The sequence below is a fragment of the Labeo rohita genome, chromosome 23 (assembly GCF_022985175.1).
Source record: "Labeo rohita strain BAU-BD-2019 chromosome 23, IGBB_LRoh.1.0, whole genome shotgun sequence".
Lineage (NCBI taxonomy): Eukaryota > Metazoa > Chordata > Actinopteri > Cypriniformes > Cyprinidae > Labeo > Labeo rohita.
The window spans coordinates 3,976,856-3,995,131 of NC_066891.1; the positions used below are offsets into that span (position 1 = coordinate 3,976,856).

General features: G+C 33.8%; 3 protein-coding genes across 6 annotated transcripts; 1 reads left to right on the forward strand and 2 right to left on the reverse strand.

The window, feature by feature from the left end:
- The first annotated feature begins 898 nt into the window (after positions 1-898).
- On the forward strand, positions 899-3,582 carry pdyn (prodynorphin). 3 transcript variants are annotated; one of them, XM_051095891.1, is made up of 3 exons: positions 899-1,192; positions 1,324-1,461; positions 2,621-3,582. In XM_051095891.1, exons 2-3 carry the CDS (start codon positions 1,336-1,338, stop codon positions 3,251-3,253), a joined length of 759 nt encoding a protein of 252 aa, XP_050951848.1. In that variant the 5' UTR covers positions 899-1,192; positions 1,324-1,335; the 3' UTR covers positions 3,254-3,582. The 3 variants fall into 3 exon arrangements, with proteins under 3 accessions (XP_050951848.1, XP_050951849.1, XP_050951846.1); XM_051095892.1 differs by having other exon boundaries at positions 899-1,114; XM_051095889.1 differs by having other exon boundaries at positions 902-1,127; positions 2,621-3,581.
- A 790-nt stretch (positions 3,583-4,372) lies between these two features.
- On the reverse strand, positions 4,373-11,306 carry gmeb2 (glucocorticoid modulatory element binding protein 2). Of its 2 annotated transcripts, none has more exons than XM_051095759.1 (10): positions 11,251-11,306; positions 10,677-10,845; positions 10,506-10,585; positions 10,053-10,177; positions 8,365-8,468; positions 6,941-7,098; positions 6,716-6,787; positions 6,494-6,631; positions 5,563-5,685; positions 4,373-5,469 (listed from the first exon to the last, which is right to left on the reverse strand). In XM_051095759.1, the coding sequence occupies exons 2-10, from the start codon at positions 10,808-10,810 to the stop codon at positions 4,874-4,876; spliced, it is 1,530 nt and encodes a 509-aa protein (XP_050951716.1). In that variant the 5' UTR covers positions 10,811-10,845; positions 11,251-11,306; the 3' UTR covers positions 4,373-4,873. The 2 variants fall into 2 exon arrangements, with proteins under 2 accessions (XP_050951716.1, XP_050951715.1); XM_051095758.1 differs by having other exon boundaries at positions 10,506-10,606.
- A 1,798-nt stretch (positions 11,307-13,104) lies between these two features.
- LOC127154347 (dolichyl-diphosphooligosaccharide--protein glycosyltransferase subunit DAD1) lies at positions 13,105-14,516 on the reverse strand. Its single transcript, XM_051095809.1, has 3 exons — positions 14,216-14,516; positions 13,736-13,891; positions 13,105-13,462 (listed from the first exon to the last, which is right to left on the reverse strand). The coding sequence occupies exons 1-2, from the start codon at positions 14,424-14,426 to the stop codon at positions 13,761-13,763; spliced, it is 342 nt and encodes a 113-aa protein (XP_050951766.1). The 5' UTR covers positions 14,427-14,516; the 3' UTR covers positions 13,105-13,462; positions 13,736-13,760.
- Between the last annotated feature and the right edge of the window lie 3,760 nt (positions 14,517-18,276).

Genomic DNA, 18,276 nt, shown 5'->3' on the forward strand with positions numbered 1-18,276 from the left:
TTCTCATTATTTCCTTATTTTGGATAATGAACCGGAAGTCTCACCCACAGCCACAGGCTTACTTCTGCGTTGAGAAAAAAGGTGGATAAAATAAAATAAAATAAAACAAAAACCCACATCACACCAAAACGTAGACAAATTAGTTCAAGAGCGTTTTAAATACGTGTAGTAAAAAAAAAAAAAAAAAAAATCAAGTTACCATAGCAACAGTACTTTGCCTTCCTACAACAAAAACATAGTATGATATATTAGGCCTACTTTATTATAGATTAGCATATCACAGTTTAGGAACGAAGAAGTTCTGTTTAAGAACGTTTAAGTAAAAACGAAGCTATTTATTAGAAATGAGTCATAATCAAACCTTATTTCCACAGCACAGATTTACTGCATCTGTTTTTCCTTGAATTGCCCAGTACACACTGAATTGAATTTTGGAGTTCCGGAAACTGGGCGTTATAAAGGACGAACGGAATGCACTGTCGACCGGAACATCCATTAAATCCGGGAGGTTCACGGAGGACAAAGACTCATTTGTGGAAATGAGTGCTGGGCCTTGCTGTCGTCTGGATATTGCTTATGTCAAAGAACTGTGATTTCCTGCACTGCACATTTAACGGACTTGTTGAATGGGAATGAAATAAAGAAAGAGGAGACGAGCCTGCAGCCTTGAGCTAATAGTGCAACTCAGTAATACAGGTTACCCGAGGCACATCCTCCTATTCAAAGTGGGTGTGTTTTTAATTTTGTGAAAGATATCCTTGCTAAATAAATAATTATAACTAACTTCTTACACTAAACTTTGAAGCCTATCTACATAATGCTTTAAATCACCGCTTTGCGCTTAATAATAGCTAATTTCGTTTTTGTTTTTATTATTATTGCCGAAACGCTGCATCATCGCGTGGGTGGGACCAATCAATCAGCCGGCTCGTTGTTCTCATTGGTTCATTCAGGTGGCTGTGTGGGCTGCGTGAATAAAAGTATGGAGACTGAATCCAAGTAAGAGCAAACCGTAGATGGATAAAGAGTGACTCTATCAAAGGACACGAGAACAAAGAAGTTTCAGCCAGCTTCCCCAAGTGATCGCCTTGACGCTTGGAGAACAAGAAGCTTTGTAGGTACTCAAGGTAACAGGAGATTTGCTTTGGCACACGTGCCGCACTGTATACAAAAGGTTTTGGATATTAAACTGGTAAGACAAAGACATACCTAGAAAAGCAATGACCTCAAACATAATTGATGCAATGTTGACACCTCCCAGCAGAGAAGATTATATGAGGAAGATGTTGCACTTAAAGCCTGTTTTCTTCTCTTGCACCACAGGAATCGCTGGAGATGATGGAGTGGTATGTTTTGGTGTTGATGCTGAGCTTGCCAACATTGAGTCAGGCAGATTGTTCAGCGCAATGCCTGAGATGCGCGCAACAGATCTCCGACCTGGACTCTGCAGTGAACCGCTTGGTAAGATTACTCTCACTTCTGCTTACATGCGCATTAATTTGGTCATAAACTTAATGAATGAAAAGGAAAATTCGTGAAAATGGCAAAACTGAAATAATACATTAAACTTTATCGTTACTTGCTTTGTATTTGTACTATGCACGGTGAAATAAAGCTAGCGTGTAATCAGAAGTGCAAACAGTATAAAGCACGGACTAAACTGAGCAAATGAAGCGTGAGTGGCATGGCAGCAAATGTAAAATATCAAATAAATGGACAAATTATTGAAAAATTAGAAGTAATGGCTTTAAACTTAATCGAATACAAATCAAACACTTATAAATGAACAACAGAAAGGTCTCTATGTAACAGAAACATTTTAAATTTGAGAAATGGTCACATCCCTTGTCATTTACAGATAAACTGGGCGCATCTCTTTTGGGGAGAGCGCATTCAGCACCATGGAGAGCGCAACAATAGCGCGCTCCTGTTGATTATCAATCATAATGAGAAAACCTATACTGAAAGAGATTATTAATTAGGTATTGCTTTCCGCTGTAAAATTACAAATTACGGCTTCGGCATTCGTTTCGGTTTAAAAAAACTGTTTTTAGATAAAATGTTATTCGTATAACTTAAAAAACTTTATGGTATCGGACAATAAAACCCCGAATTGGTTCTAATCTTAATGTTTATTAAGAGCAGAGTTTAAAAATGACATGTTTTTTCAAACAACCATCTAATCAAGAAGTATGTTGGCTGTATGGAGTTCTTAATTGACAAAACTCTTAAAAAGATAAAGGTTCTTTATTGGCATCGATGGTTCCTTGAAGAACCTTGAACATCAATGGAACCATTCAAATGCAGAAAAGGTTCTTTATATTCGAAAAGGTTCTCTAGATTTTTAAGAACTGTTCACTGAAAGGTTCGTTGGGGAACTAAAACAGTTCTTCTGTGGCATCACTGCAAAAACACTCTTTTGGAACCTTATTTTTAAGAGTGTATGTGGTTCTTTATAGATTAAAGGCGCTTGATGTTCAGTGCAGAACGGTTTCTGTGTTCTTTACGTGATGGTTTTACTAAAGAAACGTTCTCTCAAGAACGTCGGGTATCAGAATGTAAATCCTCAAAACTTCAAGAGTCCACAAGAGTCCGTCTTAACCTACTTTTCTTTTTCCAGACTTGTACTTTAGAATGTGAAGGCGCCGTTCCATCTTCTAGTACGCTAGACAGATGTGAGAAGGCTTTAAAGGAGCTTTCAGATGAATTCGCGGACCTCAACCCAGACGCCGACGGAGAACGAAGCGCGTTAAACGCGGAGGACCTCCAAGAGAAAGCATCCAACCTGGTCAAACGATACGGGGGCTTCATCAAGAGGATCGATAAGAACAAAAACAAGTTTTTCGCCTCACCCTGGAAGGAGAACGCCATACTAAAAGGATTGTTCGCGAAGAAATACGGCGAATCGCTCTCGAAACTGGGCGAGCGAGACGTCCCGTCGATAACGGAAGACGATGAGGGCGAAGGTGTAACCGCGGAAAACGAAACGGGAGTTTATGATAACGACGTTCCTTTAAACGAAGTTAAACGTTACGGCGGCTTTCTCCGCAAATTCGGGCCAAAAAGAAGCAGCTTTGTAGATAACGCCAGCCCGCAGGCGCTGCAGAAGAGATACGGCGGGTTTATGCGAAGAATTCGCCCGAAGTTGAGATGGGACAACCAAAAGCGATACGGCGGCTTTTTACGGCGCCATTTTAAAATCTCCGTGCGCTCTGACGAAGAGCCCTCATCCTACGAGGACTATGCTTTATAGGCTCTTGTATAATAGATAACCCAATCAGAACTCATTAAGCCAACGCATTTCAGTTTTCCCCCTAAATATCATGATCTTACACGTATTGAGGCTGTTTTACTATCCCAAAAAGCTGCTGACCTCTGGACGACATCAATCACCACTGTCAACTTGTCAATCATGCGCTCAGGACGTTTCAGTGACCGACCACTTGTTGTTTCCCGTTAACTTTACCCTGTGTAAGCAATCAGTACATACTGCAGATGATGCTTGTTTAAGATGACCAATAAAGGGCAAGAACTTTACCTGCTAAAATTGTTCGGTAAATGCTTTGTGTGACTTTTTCCCCTCCCCAACTTAAAACAGTCATGTTTTTTCCCGCGTTATTACGATTTCTAATAAATTAAATATGAAATGTTTCTATTTTACTTAAGCTTAAACCATTTTTACTCTCTTCCACAAAGACGTACCTTTCAGGACATGTCCATCTGAGAGTCAAAACTCACGTTGCACAATAATGTTAAGGTAAACAGCGCCACCTGTTGGCCAAATGAATTACAAGTTAAATGTAACACTTGGAAATTATTTTTCCCATGAGTTTTGTGCTGAAAAAGCACCTCAGAGCTTATGCTTCTTTTGTGAATTTGCTAAAATACCTGGTTTTACTATGGTAAGTGTGTTAGAAAAATACAAAACACTCCACTGTTGAACTGAGAAATATTCAGAATCAGGTTTTTCAATGACCATCTATTCTGACATTTCATTCACAGATCTTGGATATTATGTTGTTGATTATGAGGTCAATTTTGCTGTTTTACAATTTGTATTTATTTTGAAAGACAAGATTGTCATGGTCCAAGTTTTAAAATGCATTTTAAATAATCAATTACGTCAACTACAGATTTCACTGTAACAAGTATTTTCAGAAATACTAAAATGAAAAACATCAATATGGAAAAACCGATAAAGAAAATGCGTTATATGAACAGTATAAATAACGGCGAGAGCGTTATATTCAAAAAACATAACTACAAATTATACACACACTGGTCAACTATGAAATTTTAAGGACAAAGTGTGCCTTAGGTTTCATAAAAAAAAAAAAAACATCCTTAAAGGGACAGTTCACCCTTAAAATTCTGTGATCATTAACTCTCCCTCAAGTCATTCCAAACCTTTATGAATTTTTATTCTTCAGCTCAACACAAAAGAAGATATTTTGAAAAATGTCAGTAACTGAAACAGTTGACGGTAGCCATTGGCTGGCTTTGAAACGCTATGAAAGTCAATGGCTACCGGCAACTCTTTGGTTAGCAATATTCTTCGAAAATATCTTTTTTTGTGTTCAGCTGAAGAAAGAAATTCATACAGGTTTGGAACAACTTGAGGTTGAGTAAATGCTGACAAATTTTTGGGTGAACTATCACTTTAAACAATTCAGCCTATATTTCACCATATTGTAATTAGATTACAATTAAATCAAATGCAATGCAAATAAAGACATTCATTACCATGCCATGGCTGTTTTTGCAAAAAACTTGCAAATTAACTATAAAAAAGCAAGAAAGTTCCTCATCCTCTATATACAAATTATACGATACACTGACAGCAAAAACCAAGCTTCACGGTTTCAGCAGAATTTCACTCCTTCTGGTCGTCTCTCTGTTCTGTAGCCGCTTCCGCCTGCGGCCCGACGGTCTCCACGGTGGCAGTGTTTAAGCTACCGACGGTGCTGACAGGTACCGCGACTACAGTGCTGCCTGCGGCGCCCCCTACTGGTGCTGTCAGATTCTGCACCGTGGCTCCAGCTCCCACTGTGGGCAATGTGACCAGCTGAAACGGACTGACCACTTTGACAATAGTGGGCGCCGCTGAGCCCTGCGGAACTGCGGCAGTGCTCAAGACGGTTAAATTAGAGCCTTCAGACTGGAGTTCGGTCCCTCCGGGTGACGTCAGCACCGTGTATCCGCCGATCAGGGGTGACTGATTTGGAGCGGATAGCACTTTGTCCAGCGGGATGCCGGTGAGCTGCGTGATGGGGAGGGTGAAGTGCGTGGTCTGGGCGGGCGTGGCGGCTACGGTGGCGGGACCAGAGACGGCACGGGTCAGACGGGGGCGTTTGGCGGTGGGAGGGGAGGTCACGGGGGTCAAGGTCATCAAGACGTTGTTGAGATGCTGCGATTTGCTCTTGAGTTCTTTGGCGCGTTTGCGATGCTCGTCACACTGTTGCTCTAGGGCTATAAATGCAAAAATGTTGAGGATCACTTTCCTGTATATGCACAAAAAGTCTGTGGCTACATAAGGAGATATACCCAAAAACAGGTACTGACCCACTAAGCTGCGTGTGTACTGCTCCCTACAGCGGTCCATCTGGCTTTTATGACTGGCAAGAACTTTCTTCACCAGGTCCAACATCCCAAAGTTCTGGACTATATTGTTGAGCAGAGCAGCATCTGTTGACAGATTTCAGTAACGAACAATGATAAATCATTATTATTATTATTCATTTATAAATTTTATGCGTGTATACATGTAAGTTTTTATATTATATTATATTATATTATATTATATAAAAGGTTTTATATATTATGTTAATAACCAATAATTATAGAGCAATTATTATATAAAATAATATATTAATTAATATATACCTATATTATATTTTTGGAGTGTGTGGAAATTGTGTAATAACATAATTTTAATATATATATATATATATATATATATATATAGCCAGATAGATAGATAAATAGAAATAAAAAAATATATAATTACAATACAACCTCTAAAAATTGTACATTAAATAATATTGTATAATTAATATTTATATTAATATTTAATTAATATAGAAAACTGAAATATTTATTTAGAATAATATTATCAAAATATATATATATATTTTTTTTAATTTATAATTATATAATTATATCGATTATTCATATACATATATTATTATTATTATTTTATACACTCACAAGATGAATATAATCTATGAAATATATTCTGAAATATTAACAATCCATAAAAAATACAGATATTATCATATTAATAATAAATATATAATTAATATATTAATTGTAAATTCATTAATATTAAACACATACATAAGCACCGCTTGCCTATTGATCCATAAAACTAATTTTATGCGCTGAAGTATTAAAGCCTGTAGATCAAAAGGGTTTTAAGATTATTAGAAACATATTTAATGTATCCAAATGATTGGCCAGTAAGTGGGTTTAAACTGATTGCAGCAACTCTGACCTTTAACCTGTAGTGGCGGGTCATGGATTCGCTCCTCCAGGCCCTTGAGAATCTCCTGGATCTCTCTCTGCAGGTCCTCCATCACTTCCTCCAGCAGCCCAGCATCCTTCAGTCCTCTCCAGAACGTCATGGTGTCCTCTGTAATGGAGCAGAACAGCCGGTGAGATCGTTAAACTCATTAAATACACAGAATAACTAAACTGCATCACAGAAGTCTCTCACCTCCGATAGCCGTGACCCATTCTGTGCTGTCGTCACCAACATCTGCTGAAAATGAAGTTGAGGATCCATTCACTGAAACAGCAATACAAATTTATGCAAATAATTACTTGCTGCTCAAACTATTAAAGGTTTTAACAGATGATTGATGTCATAAACATGCATTAAAGTCTTGAAATGATACAGCACATGCATGAAATTATACAGATTCAATCTATATGTTCTTACCATCCACGGAGGCGGGGGTCGCAGGAGCTGTTTCTGTGGACTGCTGGCTGCTGAGAGACACTCGTGACCCCACCAGGTCAATCTTGGTACTGCGGCAGGTGTTCGAACACAGTCTGGAGTGCTGATAGAAGTCCAGCTCACCTGAATCCATGATCTTCCTGTAGAAACAACCAGGAGCTACATTCAACATAACATCAAAATGTCACCATTTACTGGTCTTACTGTAAACAATTCCTCAGTGCTCTTCTGTTCACAGAGGGGGCATTTATTTGATTAAAAATACAGCAAAAACAGCAAAATTGTGAAATATTATTACAAATCAACATAACTGTTTTCTATGCAAATATATTGTAAAATGTAATTTATTCCTGTGATATAAAGCTGAATTTTCAGCATCATTACTCCAGTCTTCAGTGTCACATGATCCTTCAGAAATCATTCTAATATGCTGATTTGCTGCTCAAGAAACACATATTGGAAGATTATAATCAGTACTGAAAATATTTGTGCTGCTTAATATTTTTACGGAAACCATGATGCATTTTTCTGTGATAAATAGAATATTCTAAATAACAGCTTTTTGTTGAAATGAATTAAAGGCTGCATTTATTTAATCAAAAATATAGAAAAAAAATAGATAAATGTTATTACAATATAAAATAATGGTTCCTATGTTAATATAATTTAAAATATTATTTATTCCTCTGATGCAAACCTGAATTTTCATCAGCCATTACTCCAGTCTTAAATGTGTCACATGATCCATTTTTTTTGGAGAACCTTTGATACTTTTTCAGGATCTTTGATGAATAAAAAGTTAAAAAGAAAAGCATTTATTCAAAAAATAAATATATTTTTTTAACAATATAAGTCTTTGCTATCACTTTTTTATCAGTGTAACATATCTTTGCTCAATAAAATTATTAATTTCTTAAAAAAAATAAAAAATAAAAATGTACTGACCCCAAAATTTTGAACACTAGTATATATTATTAGAAAATATTTCTATTTTAAATAAATGTTCTTTTTAATGTTTTATTCATCAAAGAATCCTGAAAAAAGTATTACAGGTTTCAAAAAATAGCATATTCAGCAAATCAGCATATTAGAATGTTTTCTGAAGGATCATGTGAAATAAATTCGATTTTAATTTGTATTAAAATAGAAAAATATTATTTGACATCGTAATAATATTTCACAACACGGCCATTTTTTTTTTCTGTATTTTTGATCAAAAAACACAGCCTTGATGAGCATAAGAAACATTTTAAAAATCCCAAACATCAACATCAGTGTTTTTATTTTCAGTTTGATAAACAATGAAATCTGGGATGAGCATTTGTGCTTTATATTCTACCATACTAATATAAATACTGCCAGTGCTGGGATGCATCTCTAGTTTATATTCTTTTTACGCCACAAACCTTAACATGGTCCCATTAAGGCGAATGGCTCTCTTCCAGTCCTTCAGCGTAGACTTTCCCGCTATATAGACAAACTCCTTTGGACTGATGAGATGCTCGTTCAGCTGGAACACAGCAGTGATGAATATGGAGCATTATGAGGAGAACGGCCACAGCACCGGAAATGGAAAGCAGTTATATTAATTCAAGAACAGATAAAACTGTCTGAGGCTGGCCAGAACAGTTACTCAGAGCAGCACATTTATAGCTAAACAATGCAGTAGCTTCACAATCAGTACTTCCAGAGCTTTTCTGTAATTTTTCATAATGAGTGAACTATTTTCTTAATGTTTACAGAGCGATAAGGTTTATATGTGACCCTGGACCACAAAACCAGTCATAAGTGGCACGAGTATATTTGTAGCAATAGCCAACAATACGAGTCAAAATTATCGATTTTTCTTTTATGCCAAAAATCATTAGGATATTAAGTAAAGATCATGTTCCATGAAGATATTTTGTAGATTTCTTACCATAAGTATATCAAAACTTAATCATTGATTAGTAATATGCATCGTTAAGAACTTCATTTGGACAACTTTAAAGGCGATTTTCTCAATATTTATTTTTTTTACACCTTCAAATTGCAGATTTTCAAATACATAAATACTTTATTTTCACTGCTTACCACATATTGTCCTATTCCTAACAAGCCATACATCAGTGGAAAACTTGATGTATAAATCTCAATTTAAAAAATAGACCCTTATGACTGGTTTTGTGGTCCAGGGTCACATATACGATAGTAAACATTATCATTCACATCTGCTTATTCTTTATTATCACTGTTTACCACATTTTAGAATAATAGAAAAGTCATGAAAACCATGAAATAACATTAGGGCCTTATGAAATCTGTTTTATTATTTTCTCAAATTCCGTTTTATTTTTAAATTTTTCTGGAACCATTTTTCCAGTTTTATTTTTTTTTAGACTGTGTTTAATAGTTATATTAATAAATATTAATTAAGAAGCATGTCTAATTAAAAAAAAAAATCATGAACCTTTTTAACAGCAATTTATTAAAAGTTAAACAAAAATTTAATTTTGAAGGCCCTATAAAGTGTTATTTTTTTTTCTTAAATTCAATTTTGCTCATTAAGACTTAATAATCACTTTAAGAAGAATTTGTAATTGAATGATTTTTTAATTATTATTATTTTATTTATTTATTTTTAATTATTATTATTATATTTATTTATTTATGTTAGTTAAAAAAAAACATCATTGCAGACTTGTATTTTGATGCCATTTTAGAAATATAGAGTCTATTGTTTTTACATAAGACAACTGGGCAATCAGTTATATTTGCAAACAATAAACCATAATAACATTATTTAATAAAAAAAATATTAATAATGTATATATGCAGTTTGAGAAATACAGAATCTGTTGTTTTTTTATGCAAGATGAGTAATCAGCACTGCTGCAAACATAATAATATAATAATAGTAGTAATATAATAAAATAAGCTTAATAACATCATTTACATTTTAAAATTTCCAAAGGAAATGAATGCATTAACTAAAAACTGAACAAAAAAACATTATAAATTTGTATTAATTATCTGAATCGAATTATCTGAAATCAAAAAGAGAAAAATAAATGATTTCAAGTGTGTGTTTTTAAACATTAGATCACATATTTACCTGCACACATTTGATGTTGATCCCAGGACACACAAATTTCTTCCATACGAGGTTGGCTTTGCTGTCTCCACAGGTTATTGGGTAGAGAATATCACCCTCTACATCTGCATCTTCAGATATTTTCACTGTGTAAATATAAATTGTGGTATTTTATTCAGGGTTTATAAAATATTTAAAGGAAAAATATATATTTCTGTTTTAATTTTATTTTTGTTTTATAGTGCTAAAATAACTAAATCTAAATAAAATAATAAAAAAAATTATAAAAAGGGCAACTTAAAATATTAAAACAATCTATAACAGTATATAAATGAAATTAATATGTGCTACAAAATCTAAAATGTTAGTAAATTCTAATGTGGATTTACTGGGTGGAAAATATCTGTAATGAACCCCTTCAAGTGGATTATTGGTTCATTAGAGTGTCTTTAATCTGCAAAACACCATTCCTACCCAACACAGTGTCCTTGGGCAGGGATATGGTGGCACTAGACTCAGCCTCAGACTCCATTGTTTGCTCCATCATATTTTCTCTGTGGATGAAAAGGCAAAAGCTGCTGTGAGTGTGAAAGAGGAGCATGATGGGAGATCATGGGGCGAGTCACAAGATAGTTAAATGCTCACCCAGACTGTTCCAGATCTGTCGCCACCAGTATGTTCTTCTCCTCCTCGGCAGACGAAGTCTGACCCGCCGTGTCAGGGGTCGTAACCACCACCACCTCCTCCATGTGGACGTTCACCTCAGAGGACGATGCCATGAGGTCATTAACATCTGACAGGTGTCAGTCAGCATCTGATGGGGGTGGAAATTGTGGTTAATTTACTCACTGCCCTTTCAGTTCACACCTACAAATAAGAATGATGTGTTGGTACCATGGTAAAATGATGTTTCAGATCAGAGATTTTTGATACATGAATGATAACTACATTTGAAAACACCATGGTAAATGTTCAATACCATATAATCAGTTACTGCATTCATTAATAATGATCAGTTACAGTAAGCACGTTCACAGCCTTCAACTCAGTGTCTTGAGTTTCATCGCTGAATGTTTGGGCTTTGCCCAAAATGCCCGAATTAAATACGAAAAGGCAGCGATGAAACACGATAAACATGTGCGCATGTGTAGGGGGGAAATGAATCCAAAACGCAATTTAAATAACACACAGGAAAACAGAGTATAAATCGAAACTTTACCCGCAAGAGTTTGAATCCGTGTTTAGGAAGCGCTGTGCAGACAGACTCTACCGCGCATGTGCTCTAGTGACGTCACATGCGCGTAAAACAACAGAAATCGAAGTGGGTAGATGACATCACGCTCGGATAAAATGGGCGGGGTTAGCAGAGTAAATAATTTTTTTTTATTCATATTTTTATTGTTTGCATTCAACAACTGTCTTAGTATCATTATTAAGACTTAATTAATTGTCCAGCGCTGAAGAAGTATGATACACAGTTACTTTCCTGACATTTCAATGACGCACAGTGGAGGATTCGGGCTTTCTGGGCATCCATGCGCCCCCTTGTGGAAAGTTCACAACAACTTGGATGCATAGTAAACTTAAGTATACGCAGGCAACATTTGGAAGAAATAAAATATTACATTAAAAATAATAAATAAATAAAAAAAAAATCAAATTTGCATATTAGTCTTAAGTGTTGTACTGCATTTTGCATTTATTTATTTACTTTTCCGTTTTTCACTTACACGTATGTAGTTCACAGATGCTTTTATCCAAAGCGACTTGCATTGTTTTCATTTAACACATTTTTATTAGTAAATGCTCTTAAATGCTGGCAGTCAAACCCATGAACTTGGTGTTGTTTGAGCTATAGGAATGATGCTCTTTCTCTTTTTTTAATATATGGATGATTGGATGATTTGTGTATTCAAAAGAACAGTTAGGTGTGTATTTTTCCATACACTACCAGTCGAAAGTTTTTGAATAGTAAGATTTTTTAATGATTTTTAAAGTCTCTTCTGCTCACCAAGCTTCCATTTATTCGAGTACAGCAAAAACTGTAAAAATATTAAATATTTTTACTACTTGAAATAACTGTTTTCTATTTTAAATCATTTTTAAATCATTATATCGATCAGTTTTTACATGTTACATTTTTTGTTTTATTATTGTGATCATTGTTTTTATGATTGTTCTACTTCCTTTTATGTAAAGCACTTTGAATTACCTCTGTGTATGAAATGTGCTATATAAATAAACTTGCCTTGCCTTAAATATATTTTAAAATATAATTTATTCCTGTGATTTCGAAGCTGAATGTTTAGCATCATTATTCCAGTCACATGATCCTCCAGAAATCATTCTAATATTCTGATTTGCTGCTCAAAAAACATTTAATGTTATTATTATTATGTTGAAAACAGCTGAGTGGAATGTTTTCAGGTTTCTTTAATGAATAGAAAGTTTAGAAGAACAGCATTTATTTGAAATAGAAATCTTTTGTAACATTATAAATGTCTTTAACATCTCTTTTCATCAATTTAAAGCATCCTTGCTAAATAGAAGTATTATTTCTATAATTTCATTCCCCCAAAAATAATAAAATAAAATAATAATAATAATTATTATTATACTGACTCCAAGCTTTTGAAAGGTATAGTGTATAATGTTACAAAAGATTTTTATTTCAGATAAATGCTTGTGGATCTTTCCTCCAAGCATTTCATAATCTCATCATCTCCAAGCTGACATAAATATACTCAACTGTTTTAAAAATTGATAATAATAATAATAATAATGCTTCTTGAGCAGCAAATCAGCATATTTGAATAATTTCTGATGATCATGTGACATTGAAGACTGGAGTAATGATGCTGAAAATTCAGCGTTGATCACAGAAATAAATTACATTTGAAAACATATTCAAACAGAAAGCAGTTATTTTAAACAGTAAATATATTTCACAATATTACTGCTTTTGCTGTAGTTTGAAACAAATAAATTAAGACACTTTGTTAAAACATAAATCTTACTGTTCAAAAACTTTTGACAGGTAGTGTATGCTCTGATCAGAGACAACATAAATCAGCACGGTTTATTATGATTTATTTCAGAATCAAATCAAAAATATATATCTGTATAATACTGATAATGAGGCATGTACAAACATGTTTGAAATTGAAAGAAAAAATATAAATCAACACTCCATTTGAGCAAATTAGCCTAGACTGAATTCTCTTCAATCATCTCAGATTATATAAATGGGCCCAAAATGTAGCCCATCACATATTATTTAGTAGTGTTTTAGGATTTGTTACAGCACTGGAAAACTTGATTAGTTGTGCAAGTGCTGTCAGTATTGGAAGAAAATAACTATCACACACATGATATTTATTCTCTGCTTCCTGCATGTGCTTTCCAGGTTTGGTCATTTCTCAACAGTCGATCTGCATAAAAAGACAGAAATTCATTAATGTGCTTGTGTGAAAGAAAATATTTAGAATATTTTTAAAGACAAAAACAAATATGATTATTTTAAATGCAAAACTACAGTTTAACAGTACAGGTTATCTGTTAAACATTAATCTTTAAGTCAATATTTTAATGTTTTTGTTGCCATAAATTGATAAAACACAACACTTAATAAGTTACAAATTACACAGTGACTACTAAGGCCAAGATTTTTCCTAAGGGTTTAAGTTAAAGTCAATTTATTTTACCTTTTTATCAGCACATGTGTACGCTTTAACCGATGAAATTAATAACAACCAAATGAAGCACAGTGTGGGCGAAGAGGAAGTCAGCAAAGGCTCTTTCTGGTGAGATGGACAAGAACTCGCCTTTATTCTGAGGATTAATCTGGATTCTCAGACACACTGAAGAAGACATGAAGACATGATTAAATGCAATAAAAATAAAAGTACTTATTTGCATAAGAATATTTTCTAAATAGCAATAACAAACTATTCCCTAATGTTAACTTTATTGTGCACATCAACAAATAACGCGCAAGACTAAATCAATTACCTAAAGTGGATATGGAGTAATTGATAATCAATACAATGCAATAAAGCACAAGGATAAATAAGTAAAATGCTTGTTTATAAATAAAGAATTTCTAAATAATAGTAGGCTAACAGCACAAACATAAACAAACCGACAGTGGATAGTTATTTACTTTAGAAAAAAACAACAATTACCTGCAAGAATAAACGATCCAACGCACGATATAAAACCAGACAGAAAGCTGTTGAACGGAAACGTGCCGACTAATAAACAATAGAGAAACTGCAGCGCTCCCGTCATCATAATGTAGAAGAGATATGCGTCTATCACTTTCAGTTTGTTCGGCGTGCTGGACGCATATTCCTCCAAAAACCTGGAAATGACAGAAATCACTGAATTAGACATTTTCAATATCGATTTAAAAGCCAAACAACACCGAACGCTGACGTGTGCGTAAATAACGTTTACGTATATAACGGAATCCCGTGAGGCACAGAGGGGTTCTTCCTCCAGGGGGCGCTTGATGGCTCAAAACAACAGTTAAAAAAAAAAAAAAATCTTTTACTTACCCTCATGTCTTTCCAAAACTGAATACAGTTCAGTGTTCGAATTGAGGAGGGGCTGGGGGGGTCCCGGACCTCCCATAAGCAATAAGGGACCCCTGTAACACCCAAAAAAATATGCTTGGGGGGTCCCCTTGTTTTTCAATAAAAATATAATACTTTAAACATAAAATTAGTGAAAATGAAAATGAAATGAAAAGATTTGATTGCTGTATTAAATTTAGACCTGCTCACTAAATCATATTTATGACCCTGGACCAAAAAGCCAAAATTATTGATTTTTCTTTTATGGCAAAAATCATTAGGAAATTAAGTAAAGATCATGTTCCATTAAGATATTTCGTAAAATTCCTACTGTAAGTGTATGAAAACTTAATTTTTGATTAGTAATATACATTGTTAAGAACATTATTTGAAGAACTTTAAAGGTGATTTTCTCAATATCTTTTTGGCACCCTCAGATTCCTTATTTGTAAATAGTTGTATCTCGGCCAAATATTGTCCTGTCCTAACAAACAATACATCAATGAAAAGCTTATTTATTGAGCTTTCATATGATGTATGAATCTCAATTTTGAAAAAATGACCCTTACGACTGGTTTTGTGATCCAGGGTCACATTTTATTTTTACGCGTTTTTACAGCGTTGCGCATTATAACCAATCACACATGACTCTGTTGAGTTTAGAATGCAGTGGCCAATCAGAGGCGATCAGAATCCTGGAGTTTTGTTCAGACTGAACTCTAGAATTCCCTCATTATAAGTAACAAAGTGCAGATGGATTAAAGTATTAAAACAGTTTTCATGCATTTGTAACTGCAGGTTAAATGTATTCAGGTCCTGCATTAAACAGTGAGTAAATACATCTAAATGCCAATTCAGATGCAGTGTTTGTGTTTCCTCTATATTTCCTCTATAAAATGAATTTTGTTGATAATGATTTTATTTGTCTGAGAACAGCCTAAAATGTCTTATTATTCTAAATGACTTTATTGATTAAATATAAGAATTTGACGCAAAAGATAATAACAGATAATGCACACTTTTAGAAAAAAGAATGGCTTTATAAAAGGTTAAAAAATGCCCACAAAAGGTAAAAATCACTTAATTTCCTGACAATATTAATTTCCTCGGCTAGATATTTAATTCTTATTTGCTTAGTGATTGTTTGGTACACCTAATTCACTGATCATCGTAAAATAAGCTATCTTAGAATTGGGTTTTCTCAATGATAACAAGGACAAGACAAAAATACGAATCATATTTGTGTAAGGTTTATTTATTTTTTGGTGGGGGGGGGGTTGTATACATGCATACATACAGTTGTATACATACATATATTAGGGATGATAAACGATTAATAAATCTAACTAATTACATGATGTCTAATTAATCGCACATCAAATTTGGCTGAAAAATTACTCCCAAAAGATCATTTAAAGTCATTGTTGTGTAAAGCATCAAACAGATGTTAAAAAAGGTAACTTCAGCAAGAAATATTTTGTTTGATTCAACATAAAATTTATGACATATACTCTTTGGACAGTGAGTAAGTGATGACAAAATGTTCACAATTTGCACAACAGAACACATAAAATGTATTTGGCTGACTGATTTTGTTGTAGTGAAACTTTTAACAGGATCCAAAGAGAAAGAATGTTACACTGGGTTCTTTTAACATCACTGCTTGTTTACAAATGTATTTACAGATATATTTCAGTTATTACTACATGTGAGTTCATAACCCTAACAGACAAAATGTTTGTCCACTAGGTGGAAGCAAGCAGCTGTTTGTTCTTCATGGCAGAAAACATTTGTGTTTTTTTGGTTGCAACTCTTGTTGTGACATTTATAGTACAGGACAGATCCTATAAAACATTGCAGAAAAAGATCAAACATTACTGCCTATATAATAATTGTTATCAAAAGGGAACATTATTTTTAGTGACCTTTTTATGATGACTATAAATTTTCACATATATAATTGCCAAGGAAATCAATAACTCACTGTAGCTCCTCTAGTTTATATTGTGGATCCTTCACTAGAGCAGAGAGCAGTTTCAGTCCTAAATGTTCTAATTCATTATTATTGAGATAGAGTTCTCTCAGGTGTGAGGGGTTTGATTTCAGGGCTAAAGCCAGAGCAGCACAACCTTCATCTCCAATATAACAATTAGATAACCTGCAAAACATTCAAAGAAAAAATGTACAGAAATGTGTGTCTGTTTTGGGTGTTGTATTTGTGGAAAGTTTATAGTTAAAAAACAATGACCTGTTGCAGTTTTCATCTGTAAGAACATTATACAACTGAATTTAACAGAGTTTGTTTCTGACTTGTTTCTTTCGGGTACTTGCATGCATTTGGGCCTGGTTATGTGTGTGTGTGTGTGTATGTGTGGCATGTGATGCTATCACATAAAATAGAAAATTAAATATGATAAAAGCAACATACACTTTTAATAATGATACGTATAAACCCAGTCTCACTCACTGTAGTTTCTCCAGTTTACATTGTGGATTCTGAAGAACAGCAACTTTACTCCAGAATCTCCTAGTGCATTTCTGTTCAGATTAAGTTCTCTCAGGTGTGAGGGGTTTGATTTCAGAGCTGAAGCCAGAGCAGCACAACCTTCAATTCTAATACAGCAGTATTCCAGTCTGCAGAGGAAGAGGACTATTTATTAAACAGACAGAGAAAGGATTTGATCATCATTACAATGGCTATCTGCCATCTGACCCCCCTAAAGAAGGCTCATAAAACCTATTCCTAAAATGAAGATTTACTTCTTGTCATACCATTGACATTACTTAAGCAGTTGAGTTAAATATAGACAATTCCACTCATTCAAAGTTCATTTGAATGACAAAATTTGCTCTCTTTCTCTTGTTAAACTGAATGCAAGAAACATATTTGTATGAAACTGCTTTTTGAAATAACCACAACACTATATCTGATGCATGTGAAATTTGCATTTGCTACTATATAATAATCATTTTTTGTGTGGTAGAATCAGGAAAAAAGTAGTATATAATTTAAAAATAAAAAATAATAATATAATAGACCCTTGCTATGCAAGGGCGCATCATAAAATGTTTGGTATGACATAAATTATATTATTAGTAAACTATATTAACTATATTATTATACTATTATTAATATAACTATATTATTATTATTCTTCAGTAAACCAGAGACCAGGCTCACTTCATAATTATTTAGAAATTTTTACATATCTATTATTTATTACTATTAGGGGTGTGACGAGACACTTATCCCATGAGACGAGACGAGACACGAGATTTTATAACTTTTTTAAAGGAATCCTTAATGATGAAATATATAGGGAAAATAGTCTTTTATTCAACTGAAAAAGACAAAATGCAAAAAAAAAAAAAAAAAAAAAAAAAAAGTAGGTGCATTTTTAACTTTATGAAATTAAACTTCTATTTTAAAGAATGCAGTAATAAACAATGTTTAAACAAGAGCTTCATGATTCTGGATAAATTGAGAATCCCAGTTGTTTTTAATAAATTGGAAATCATGATTCTCTCACGATTCTGGAGAAAAAAAGATCAGAAAACTAAAAATAACATCACTTAGTAGTGGTTCTGACAAAGTGTTCATTGCTTAAGTCTTTTAAAAACATACATTCATTTAAACAAACAAACAAAAAAAAAACCATCAATGAAGG